General features: G+C 50.1%; 1 protein-coding gene and 1 long non-coding RNA gene across 6 annotated transcripts in view; one reads left to right on the top strand and one right to left on the bottom strand.

The window, feature by feature from the left end:
• The first annotated feature begins 55 nt into the window (after nucleotides 1-55).
• On the top strand, nucleotides 56-11,302 carry LOC117034524 (uncharacterized). The gene is made up of 3 exons (XR_004425103.1): nucleotides 56-260; nucleotides 6,262-6,356; nucleotides 10,364-11,302. It is a non-coding gene; the product is annotated as an uncharacterized LOC117034524 (long non-coding RNA).
• Nucleotides 1,520-12,637, bottom strand: part of HIF3A (hypoxia inducible factor 3 subunit alpha) — a 32,831-nt gene continuing 21,713 nt past the window's right edge. For 3 of the 5 annotated variants that reach the window (XM_033127547.1, XM_033127546.1, XM_033127544.1), the window contains 4 exons: nucleotides 9,750-10,021; nucleotides 8,646-8,763; nucleotides 7,022-7,103; nucleotides 1,520-4,837 (listed from right to left, as the gene is read on the bottom strand). In XM_033127547.1, coding sequence (XP_032983438.1) covers nucleotides 4,740-4,837; nucleotides 7,022-7,103; nucleotides 8,646-8,763; nucleotides 9,750-10,021 — 570 coding nt within the window. In that variant the 3' untranslated portion in view covers nucleotides 1,520-4,739. The remainder of the gene's footprint in view (nucleotides 4,838-7,021; nucleotides 7,104-8,645; nucleotides 8,764-9,749; nucleotides 10,022-12,637) is intronic. The other 2 variants (XM_033127545.1, XM_033127548.1) reach the window with 2 other exon arrangements.

Here is a 12,637-nt window from a genome sequence, read left to right as displayed (position 1 = left end):
CCGAAGGCGCCCTTCGCGCGCCTGCGCAGGACCCTTTCGCCATTGAGCGCGCGGAGGACAAGGTGACCAGAGGGCCCCCAGACGTCGCCCTTCTTAGAATGAGCCAATGGGAAAGGTGAAGAGGGGCGCGTGGGGAAAAATGGCCCGGTGTGGTCCCTGCTCCCCAAGTTGCCACGTTCCGAGGCCGAAGTTTCTCGGGGCTTAAAGTGGGATTTCCCCCGCGGTCTTCGGGGTTGGTGGATCGGTTGCAAATGCCGCTGGTGAGTGTGGCTGTGTTGCGAGGCAGCACCAAGCCCAACGTGGAACCAAAGCTGGGCGTCTAGCCCTACTGTCAATTACTTGTATGACCTTGAACGCATCTTTCCCTTTCTGGGGCCTGTTACCCCTCTCTGAAAACCGGGTGGTTTCTCAAACCAACAGAATAAAGTTCCAACCTTGATGGTCAGTGTTGCTAAGTTATAAACTGAAGACGCCCGAGCTCCCCTAGCCCTGAGCAAGGCTCAGAAGCTCCTACCATCTCCTTTCTCCCTCATCCTTCACTCGGCAGCTCCTCAATGCCCTTAGGAGAAAATTCAGACTCTTTCTGATGACCTGGGAGACCCGGAATAGTCCAGCCTCACATCAACATATCCAGATTCCACCCCTACCGCCAATCCCCACACTCTACAACCTAACAGACCACCCTTCCCAAGCCCTCAACAGCTACTCATGCCGAACTGGAGCACTAAATCCTTTAAGGTTCTGCTCTGGCTCCCCCTCCTGGAAACACAAGCTGTCCATCCCCCAAACCTTGTGGCAGTCTGACTGACACCCGCCCCCCCCCCCCAGCTAACAATTATCCAAAAGGTACTAATACTGTCTGCATTTTACAGATGACGAGGACACAGATTTGCAGAGGTCAATGCACTTACTTGCCCAAGGTCATACAACAAGAAAGTGGCAGAGCCAGTACTTGAACCTGCCCCACCTAATTCCTGGTCTAGTGTCTACGCTCCAGAGACCACCTTGTGGGATAGTTTTTTTTTTTTTTTTTTTTGGTATGTGAGTGGGAAAGCTGCCATATGGATCTGAATTCCGCATTCAAGTCCAGCTCAGCCCTTCCCTGCTGCGTGACCTTGAGCAAGTGATGATCCTCTCTGAACCTCACTTTCATCCTCCTAAAATGGAGATAATAATCATGCCTATTTTATAGGATTAGAGGAGAGTTTGATAAGATCACGTGAATAAAGTGTTTAGCAGAGGGCCTGACACAGCGTAAGTACTTTTTATATCCACTCCATTATAAATACTCAGAGTGGGACAGAGTACCTAGAGATGTGATGGGGATGGAGAGGGGATACTCTCAGGACGCTGTGGGAGGACCTCAACCAGCTGGAGCAAGCAGGGAAGGCTTCCTGGAGGAGGGGATGTTTGAACTAAAATCTAAAGTATGAGTAGGAGATAAACAAGGGAGGAGAAGGGAAGGGAGAAAGGCATTTTAAGGCAGAGGAGCTGCAAATGCCAAGGCTTGAAAGTGGTTTTTGTCCTTTGAACAGATTGTCTCATGGAACCCAGGAGAGGGGTTGTGAGGGTGATACACAGAGACATGACAGAACAGGTGCAGCCGTCTGCACATGAATGTGTGGACATCTAGTCTTCCCCCACTCACACACACTGAAGTACAGGGAATCATGTCACTTAGACATCAGTGCACAGAATTATAGTGTCAAACAGTCCTATACATGTATGCAAAATCATAAAATCACACAGATACACACAGGTAACCCCCCAAAAAAAAATTCATAATACCTCCCACATTCAGGAACACAGAAACCCGAAGTAACCAGAAACACACAGGGCAGAGGCATTTCACCCAGATATTAACACTGATGTAGAAGGAATTAAAACCTCCCCGCCCCCAGCACAGGTTCACAGAATTATGCCATAAAGACACACACACACATATACACAGAATGACATCACCAGACACGTTACATAGACCCACATAGGAACACAGAGTCACACACATACACACAGAATCACAAAGTGACGTGGATGCCCGTCACCTCCTGAAGCATCCCCACAGATGAGTCAACATACAGAGTTCTGGTGCCTACCAAGGCGAGGTCTTTATGGTTGGTGGTATAGAGATTAGTAGGTTTCAGAGCCAGGGTGGCTACTCAGTCCCTTCCTGTCTCCGAGCCCAGCACAGTTCTCTTTATTGAGGTCCCAGATCACCCCCTGAGGGAGCGAGGGGTGAGACCCTTCTCCCCCCATAGCACCAATCTGGACAGGCAACTCCCCTGACAAAACAGTAAGAAGTGCCTTCCAAAAAGGGGGTGCATTCGGCTGAGAGAGGAAGGCCATTTCCTGTGGGTAACCAAGAGTAGCACCATCGTAGAAAGAAAGGGGGCTGGGGACACATGGATGGTGGCAGAGAACTGAGGAAGCTTAGCCTCTCTTCCCACTCTGCGATATGCAGGTAGGGCTGTGCGTGTGCCTATGCGGCTGGGGACGTCTCCTGGATTGTGAACCCCCCAGAGGAGTGAGGGAGCCCCAGGTCCCCCAGATACCTGGGGTAAAGTAAAGGCAAGTGCATATCTGGAGGGCTGAGGTGGGGACTGGAAAGGGTTCTAGGACAGAGAAATTTTAGGGATATGAGACTGAGAATGGAGAGGCTTGAGCAGAGAAACCTGGATGGTAGGGATCTGGAATGGGAAGACTTAAGACAAGAAGGGGGCAAGTTGAGTGGGGTGGGAAGCCCAGAGTAGAGTTGGAAGGTTGGAGTCCAGAATCGGAGCCAGAGACTGTAAGGTTCAAAACCAAAGCAATCTACAGAATGAGGTCCAGATTCCAGGATCAGAAGCATTTGGAGGCTGAGTTCCAGAACCAGAAGAATTTGGATCTGAAATCAGAGGCAGGTGGCAGCTGTGAGGCCTAGCACCAGAGAAAACTGTAGCGTAAGCACTAGAATTAGAAAAAGCCTGGCTGAGTTTTAGAACCAGAGGGATTTTACAGTCATAAGACCTTGAGTCAGGAGTTGTAAGGTCTAGAACCAGAGAAATCTGTAAGGCCAGGTCTATACTCAGAAGATGTTTGAAGGCTGAGTTCTAAACCCTGGGTAATTTGGAGTCATAGTATCTGGAGTGAGAGGGAATTGGAGGCTGTGAGGTCGAGGACCAAGGGAATTTATAGGATAAGGTCTGGGATCGGAAGACATTTGAGGCCAAGTTCTAGAACCAGAGAAAAGGGAGATCATTTGATCTGGAATCACAGGGCCCTGGAAGATGCAAACTCTAGAGTTTGTGTAGTCTAGACCCAGTGGGTGGTAGAGGTCACGAGGTCTAGAACAAAAGAGAACTGGAGCACGGTGTCTGGTTCTGGAAGGACTGGTTATAAAATCCAGACAGAAAACTCATTTTACAATTTCTTTTTGATGGGAAAAGCAAGTCTTGCATCTAGAAAGTAAAAAGGAACGAGCTGGGAATCATGAGATTTAGAAAGAAGGAAGTCTGGCTTCAGTACCAAATGTGCTATAGGTTGGGAAGACTAGAACCAACAGGAAGCTTGGGGTCATGGGGCCCCAAATCAGAGGAAATCATCAGCTGTATGATCTGGAACCAGCAGGAATCGGAGAATGTAGCATCTAGAACCAGAGAGATTTACAGGGAGAGGTCTAGAACCAGAGGAAGTCAGAACTAGAACCAGAGGACTCTGGTGGTCAGAGGCCCTAGAGCTAGAGGAAGTTGGAGATTGTGAGGCCTAGAAGCAGACAATTTTGGAGACCATGAAGTATGACAATAGAGTCGGAAGTTGTGAGATTCAGAACGAGAAAGAACTGAAGATTGTGGGATCTGGAATCAGAGGGGTTTGGAGGATGTGAGGTCTACCCCGGACCGCGTAGCAGGTTGTGCAGTCTAGAACCAGAGAACATTGGAGGGTGCGCAGTCCAGAACCAGGAAGGTCAAAAGTTGTACAGTCTAGAGCCAGAGAAGTTGTGTGGTCTCGAACTGGAGAAGGTTGGAAGTTGTATTGTCTGGAAGCGGAGGAAGTTAGAGCCTCCACCTGAAACAGGAAATGCACAAGTGAAGTCAGAGTCCAGGCGACGCTGGAGGCAGCAGAATTCCGGAGTGGAGGGGGTAGGCAGAGCTGGGTGGCCGCTTGGGAGGCTAAGGGCTCAATCAGAAGTCGCTGTGGGGGGAGGTCTGTCCCAGAGGCTCCCCTCCCCATTGACACCTGAGTGACGGGGAGGCGGGGGAAGATCGGAGTCCCACATTCTTATGGACACCAGGCAATTCATAGCGATTAAAACCATATCATGAAAACAACAGCAATAAAAATAATAAAAGAAAGATGGATGGAAAGAAGTGCGATTATGGTTATCAATACTCCTCAGAGCCCAGAAACACAGATCTGAACCCCAACCTCCCCCACCCCTAATTACCCAAAATAAAGTCAAGAGAGTTGGAAAAAGGGATGAGGTAACCAGCATGAAGAACCCCAAGGGAAGTCCTGAGAGAAGGAGGAGGAGGGGGCCAGGGACACCCTCCCAGAGGTCACTGAGCTGAGACCACCCCAAAGAGCCCCAGATAGGGATGGGCAGAGGGGTGGGGGCTGAGGTAGGCCCGAGTCGGGCAGGGGCCACTGAGAGGAGAGCGGGAACCCCTCCCGCTCCCCCATCCTGTGCGTTGGCTGCCAGCTTGGAGTGTGGTTGAGGTCCTTTCTGGGGAGGAGAAGAGAGATGGGCAAAGGGGTTTGGCTCAGTTGGCCTGGGCCAAGCCTGTCGCTGGCTGGAAGTGGCTCTTGGGTTGGGTGGTGTCTTCATCCGGGTAGAGACAGAGCAGTGAGGGGCCCATGCCTGTGGGAGAAGATAGAAGGTAAACCAGTGGGGAATTATCCCCCTAACCCGTCGGCCCTCCTGACAGTTAAAACTATGGGTGGTGAGGCAGGCACATTTGGATACAAACAGCAGTGAAATCTTGGGCAAGTTTTGCTCTGTGAACCTCAGGTGTCCACGATGTTTAGGTCAGTAATTAAGAAGCGTGGAGCCAGACTCTACCTGAGTTTGAAACCAGGCTCTGCTATTTACTTGCTGTGTGATCTGGGGCAGGTGACTTCACCTCTCTGTGCTTCGGTTACCTCATTTGTAAAATGGGCTAATAACTGCCTCCCTCCCAGGACTGTTGTGAGGAGTAAATGAGTGAATCCATGTAAAGTGCTTTGAACAATAAGTAGTGCTGTTGTTACCTGGAAAACAGAGAGATTTATACCTACCGCTTTTGTGAGAGTTTACTCATTCAAAACATATTTATTGAGCACCTACTGCATGCCAGGCACTGGGGATACAGCAGTGAACAGGAGGGATGAAACTCCCTGCCCTTGTGGGGCTGACCTTCCAATGACGGGCGTCAATTAGGTCATGTACATAAATTTAGCACAAAGCTTGGCAGAGTGATTGCTAGATACACGTTAGCTCTTCATTTACAAATATGCACTGAGGACCTGCTCTGGGCCCAGTTATTGCCCATCCTCCACACCAGTACAGTACAGCAGTGACCAAGACAGGCCTGGCCCCTGCTTCACAGGGCTCATGCCCGCGGGGAGAAGACAGCCAATAATCAAATAATGACACAAACACCTATGTAAATAGGAAGGAGTAATATCTGAGCAGAGATCTAGAGGATAGAGTAGTTAGGCAAAGAACAGAGGGAAAAGCATTCCAGGCAGAGGGATCAGCATGTGCAAGGGCCCTGAGGCAGTCTCTTCAAGCAAGATGACTTGAAGTCATTGCAATGCCCTACAGAGGCCCTATGCAATCTGCCCTTCATCCCTCTCCCCTCTTCTCTCTGCTTCACCTACACAGGCCTTGTTTCTCCCCAAATAAGACACACACTCCCACTCCAGAACCTTTGCATTCACTGTTCCCTCTGCCTGAACTGCTCTTCCCCCCCAGAAATTGTCATGACTCACTCCCTCACCTCCTTGAGGTCTTTGCTCAAATGTCACCATCTCAATGATACCACACCGCATCATACTTAAAATCTCCCCACCCCAGAATTCCCTTTTCCTTTGCACGTATTATTTCCCCCAGTAGCACTTCTCTTCATCTCTTACACTCGTCGTTGTATTTGTTTCTTTGTTCTCAACGGCCTCCCTCACTAGAATGTCAGCTCTACAAGGGCAGGGATTTCTATGTGTTTTATTCACAGTTGTGCCTCCAGCTCCTAGGACAATGTCTGGCATTTATTGTGTGTTCCATCAATATTGGTTACATGTTTGCAGGACAGAAGGAATCAAAAGGCAGTGACTGGCTGAAACAGGACGTGGAGCAGACTCTGAGATGAGGCAGCGGCCAGACCCAGAGGCTCGAGTCCCAGGTGAGGAATTTGATCTTTCCCTGATGGGTACTAGGGAGCCACGGAAGGGCTCTGAGCAGAGGGCGGATCCATGCATTGGAAAGACCCCTCTGGCTGATGCCGGGAGGTTTCAAGGGGAGCTGCTGAGAGTTGTGCTGCAAGACGATGATAACACAAGAACATAAAGAAGAGGCAGCTTGTCACACTCTGTGGAGGGGCTGTGGAAGCAGCACTGCACCGGGGCAGGCGTTTCTGGAACATTTATGACCAAACAGGTCTTGCTTGCTAAGCTCTTCCTGTCCTCTAGGTAAGAACTATTATAATAGGCTCTAGTGCACAGAAGGGGATACTGAGGCTCCAGAAGCAGAAACTATTTCCCAAAGCCACACAGCTGGGAATGACCAAGGCGGGACTCAGCCCCAAAGTGTCACCAGACGGCTCCAGGAGACTTAGGCTCCATCCCAATGGGCAGCTTTGGCAAGCCCCTGCCTCCCCCAGGGTCTCCCTTGCCCACACCGCAGTACCCCTGAGAGGTGGGAGGGGCTGCTCATTTCCTCCAACGTCATATCCGGGCTCTGACAGCCTTCCACCACCTCAGGATTGCCCCACCCCTCTCTCAACCACCCGGCGCACCTCCTAGGGGAGAGGGGGACCCAGGGCCTCTGTATACCCAGGTTGCTACTCACCCAGGGGCTCATTCAGTGCCAGGAGGTGGGTGCTGGGATCCTGCTGGCTCCCTGGGGCTGGTCCTCCTGTCAGAAGGAAACTCTGCAGGACAGAGACAAAGCTGCCACCACCACCACCACCACCACCACCATCATCCTCGTCCTCAATATCTGAGGCAGGGTGGTGCGGTTAAGGGCACCGTGGGGTTCAATGCTGCTTATGGGCTGTGAGACTTTGGGTAAGGCACTGTCCCACACAGCCCACGCATGTGCCTCCGGAGCTTTGTTCTCCCCTCCTTCTGTGCCCCAGCAGGCTGACCTGTGCGTGTGGCTCCATTAATGTGCCCACTTGCTCTGTGTGTTCCTGTTGGGTTCATGTAATGACAGATGCCAGAGGGCAGGAGGAGGACGTAGAGGGGTGTTTGATCCTCTAGCTGCTTCCTGATGGGTCAGCTTCCTGATGGCCGTGTCCCTCCACAGAAGGTTCCGGCTCTTATAAGCTGGACCCTCCTCTCTCCAAGGTCCAGTGACCATCCCTGCCCTGTACCTTCAGGCTACGGATGGTGCCAGCTCCCCACATTGTGAGCCCCAGGGTGCTGTAACAGCCCTTGTTGATGCCTTATATGCTGCCCACACTTTTGCCAACGGTCCTGTTATTAAATTCTCCTCAACACCACATGTGAACGTGCTGTTTCCTGCCCAGAGTCCAACTGAGACAGCCGCCTAACCTCTCGTGGAAATGTGAGTGAGGATGATGATGATATTTCAAGAATGGTGGTGGGAATTGAATACTTTAATGAGGCGAGGTATTTGGTGCAGTCAGTGTCTAGCACATAGTAGGCACTCATAAATTTAAGCTGCCAATATGAGAAATCACACCCCTCATGTTCAAACAGCCCTGTTGGGTGAGGAGCCAGAGAGCTCTTCTGTGAGCGATGGGGAACCATGGGAGGCCCTGGAGGGACCTTGTGGAAGTCACATGGCCTAAGCTGGCTTTTAGAAAGGCCATTCTGGTTGCTGTTGTGCAGAACTGACAGCAGGGGTGAGACTGGAGGCAGGGAGTCTGGGGCAGAAGGGACGCTCCTTTAGTTTTTATGCCACCATTTATCAACAACCTGCCGAGGATCCGCTAAGGGCCTGACTTCATCTGCTTCTCATGGCAGTCCTGCGAGATGTAACCGTCCCACTTTCCAGATGAGCAAACTGAGGCTCAGAGTGATGACATCACCTGCCCAACGTCTCAGGGTGACAAGGTGACAGACCTGGGACTTGAGCCCAAGTTTATCTGACTCTTGTGTCTGTACTCAATGCTGCATCAATCATCCAAGGCTGAGACCTGTTCTAGGTTTGGGAGGGGGGCCCACAGGAGCAGAAGAGTCCTGCAGGTACTACCCCTTATCATTTCTCCCCTTCCCCTGCTTAATTTTCTACTTAGCACTTCCTATCAACTTACATACATGTGCAGATCCCTTTCATACCCATTACCTAAGCAAGCAGATGAAGGTCCTAGCCTCCGCTGGATTCCTGACCTTCCATTTGACCTTCACCCATACCCTGTCCTCTCAGGTTTTCCCATCCATAAAACAGTAGTCTTAAGCCTACTGGGTTCTGAGGGCCAGACAACCCCATGAATCCCCACACGTACCAGGCTGAGGGGAGTCAGTACGAAGTTTTTGGGTTCTGGGCTTGGGGACCGTTTGGGGGGTCTCACTCCCAGCAGCTCCACCCCCTCGTCCTCGTCCTCTGAGCTCTGGGCCAGGGTCCTGGAGGAAAACAGGCAAGAATCTCAGAACACAGCAAATGTGGGTAGGTGTGGGCACCAGTGTGTGCAGGTTAATAAGCGTTCATTCACTTTCCCTATTTATCTACTCATACACTCACTAATCCATCCATCCATCCATCCATCCACCCACCCACCCACCCACCCACCCACCCACCCACTCACCAATGCATCTTCCCATCCATTCATCCATCTTCCCTTCCATCCATCCATTAACCTATCCATTCATCTTTGCATTCATCCATCTATCCATCCGTCCACTCACCCACCAACTTGCTTTCTATCTATCATCTCTTGATCTACCTACAATATTCGCTAATTGCTTCCCTCCCTTATTTAATAAGTCTTTAGTAGGCACCTGTTGTATATCCAGTGCCAAGCTGGGAGCCTTGGGGAATACTGAAATGTATCCATAATAGCCTCATAAAGATAGTAAAGAGACCACTCTGGAGACTAAATGGACACATGCTCGCAACTTGGAAAGCAAAAGCTTAAGAATTAACAATCTAACATCTTTGGAAGGGGGACATGAACCCTCTGAAATTATGTGCAAAATGTGTGTCTCTATGTGTGTGTAAAATTTCTTGGGAAAGGGTCCATAGCTTGCAACAGATTTTCAAAGGTATAAAGAAACTTAGCTCTAGACAGTTTCTATGACATTGTGGCAATGTCCTCTTGACTATGACAAAAATTGTCACTAGGCCAGCTATAAATATGTTCCAAAGGAGACGGCCCTGTTTGACTGGTGGGATTTGGATAAATAATGAGAACAGCGGAGGGCACAGTCTAGGCAAAGGCACAGAGATTGGAATGAGCATGGCATGTGTAGGCGACACTGAGGGCCCAGCTGGGGCAGAGGTCAGGGTAGGAGAAATGATGAAGGATGAGGCTGGAGTAGGAGGCAGGAGCAAGACGGGGTCAGGGGCCCTCTTAACACTCCCTTGATGTCCCCCTGCTACTGTGGCTCACCTTTTCCGAGCCCCAGCCATGTGGGAGGATGCTGAGGGGTCCCCTCGGGAAGGACTGGAGCAGCTCAGCCGGGGGTCACTCCCCCAGCGGGGCAGCAGGGAGGGCTCAGGGGTTGGGGGCGACAGGCCGTGGAAGCTCCGAGCGCGGGGCCGGGGGACAGCCCCTGGAGGTCTGTGGTAGGCCCTGGGTAGGTGCTCGCTGGAGTTGAGCTGGAAGTCATCATCCATGGAGATGTAAGGGGCCAGCATCTCCAAATCCAGGGCATCGACGTCCTGCGGAGGCAGGAGGGAGGTAAGAGCATGAGCCTTGGCCTACGGTGGGCCTGGGCAAGCGTCCCAGCTCCACCACGGTCGGGTTGTGTGCCTGAGGTCGAGAGTCTGAGCTTCAGTTGTTTCATCTGTAAGGTGAGTCTAAGGACTCCGGTAGCCAGTTGCCAGGATGGCCTCCAAGCATCCTCACCTCTTGGTAGCCACGCCCCAGCACAGTCCCCTGCTACAGGGACTAGGGCTGACCTGGTAGCAATAGGATACCGAGAAGATGATAACATGTGTCTTCCAACATCAGGTTGTAAAGACACTGTGGCTTTTGTTTTTGTTGCGCTCTCTCTCTCTCAGATCACTTGCTCTGGGGAAAGCCATGTCATGGAGCAGCCTTATGGAGAGGCCCACAGAGCAAGAAACAGAGACCTTTTGCCAACAGCCAAGTGAGTGGTCTTGGACGTGAATCCGCTAGTCCCAGTCAAGCCTTCAGGTGACTGCAACCCCGGATGATGTCTTGACTGCAACTTCATGAGAGACCCAGAGAAAAAGCCACCCAGTTAAGTGGCTCCCAGACCCTGTCGCTCAGAAATGATGTGAGGTAAATGCATGATTGTTGTTTCAACCCTCTACGTGTTCAGATACTTTGTTATCTAGAAATGAATAACAAATAAGATTCTGATATCAAGAATGGGGTGCTGTAACAAAAGCCTAAAATGTGGGAGTGACTTTGGCGCTGGGAAGTGGCCAGGGGCTAGAAGGACTTTGAAGAGCCTGGTGGAGAAAGCCTCAATTGCCTTGAACAAACTATGAGTCAAAATCGAAACCGAGAAGAGCCTGCCAGTGCGGGCTTCAGGGGAAGTAAGGAACAGGTTATTGGAAACTGTAGGAAAAGGGACTTGAGATGTGTAGTGGCTGAAAGTTTAGCAACACTGCCACCTGCAGTTGTGTGGAAAGGATAAAATGTAGCTAGTGAACTGGGTGATCTAGCTAAGACTTCCAGCTAGAGTGTTGAAGAAGTTGCGTGATTTCTTGGAGTAAAAGGCAAGAGGAGAGAGAAGCTAAATGAAGAAATATTAAACATGAGGAACTAGGACTTGAAGGTCTTGAAAATTCTCAACCTGTCTGTATACTGAAGAGTTAACTTCACCCCCAAAGCTTCGGCCTTTGTCCTGGCTCCTGGGAGGTAACATCAAAACGCTTGGAGTAGAGGTGGTTGGGTGGCTCTGTTGGTTAGAGCGCAAGCTCTGGGCAACGGGGCTGCCGGTTTCATTCCCACATGGGCCAGCGAGCTGCGCCCTCTGCAACTAGAATGAAGTCAATGAGCTGCCGCTCAGCTCCCGGGTGGACAGATGGTTGGAGCGCGAGGCTCTCAACCACAAGGTTGCCAGTTCGACTCCGGCAAGGGATGGTGGGTGCGCCCCCTGCAACTAATGGCAAATGGATCCGGAGCTGAGCTGCGCCCTCTACAACTAAGATTGAAAGGACAACAACTTGACTTGGAAAAGTCCTGAAAGTACACACTGTTCCCCAATAAAGTCCTGTTCCCATTCCCCAATAAAAAAAAAAATAAATCTTAAAAAAAACACAAAAAAACGCTTGGAGTAATAGGTATGTCTTCGCTGCTCATGGTGGGCCCCTTGGACCATGCCTGATAGTTTATGCGAACAAGATGACTCAGGATGGCGGCTGGCCATGCCGGACACAGGCCAACCGTGTGATGAAAGGGTTGAAGCTTTGGGCCAGGAGCAATCAGCCTGTCATCCAAGGAAAGTGTGTGTGTGTTGGGGGGAGGAAAAGATGGTGATTGAATTCAACTACATGGGCAATCCATAACTCAATCCATCATGTCTACATAATGAAACCTCAATAAAAACTCTGGACTCAATAAAAAACTCAATAAAAGCGTGGGTGAGCTTCCTGGAGTGGCAATACTCCATACACAAGTTGCCACACATCAATGTCAGGAGAGTAACATGTCCCTGGGGACATGGAAGCTATGTATTTGGGACCTCCAGTCCCAGATTCCCTCATATGCGTCTCTTCCTTTGGCTACAATATTCTTTTGCTATAATATAACTGTAATCATAAGTATAGTCCTTTCCTAATTTCTGTGACTAGTTCTAGCAAAATACCAAACCTGTGGGAATCTCTGAGTTTATATTCAGCTCGTCTGAAATCAGGATGGCCCTGAGGAGCCCTGAACTTGGGCAATTTAGTAGTCTGGAGGGTTGGGTTTGGCTGACTCTGGGAACTCCCCACATGGCAAATGATGCTAAAACTAAGAAATGGTTTCTGAGCAAAGAAGGGCACTATCAGGAAAGAGTGGTTGAAAGATGAAGCCCAGGGTGTGACTATAAAATTCCTTGTGAAGACCTCAGAAAGATCAAAGGTGGTACCAAGAATATACTTCAGTCAGAAAACAAAGGAAAAATAAAATAAAATAACTTTTTTAAACCAAAAAAAAAAAAAAGAAAAGAAAACAAAGAAGCTCTAGAGTATAAGGATGTGCCTCCTAGATCTTCTCAAACAATAGGGCTTTATTAAACTTCAGGGCACTGTCATTCAGTTATCTCAGCAGAAGCCCAAGGTAGACAAGGGTTTATCTCAATGAGATTTGTACGTGTGATT

The sequence above is a fragment of the Rhinolophus ferrumequinum genome, chromosome 15 (genome assembly GCF_004115265.2).
Source record: "Rhinolophus ferrumequinum isolate MPI-CBG mRhiFer1 chromosome 15, mRhiFer1_v1.p, whole genome shotgun sequence".
NCBI classification, from domain to species: domain Eukaryota; kingdom Metazoa; phylum Chordata; class Mammalia; order Chiroptera; family Rhinolophidae; genus Rhinolophus; species Rhinolophus ferrumequinum.
Note: the sequence above shows the minus strand (reverse complement) of the source record. Positions and strands in the feature narration are given on the sequence as shown.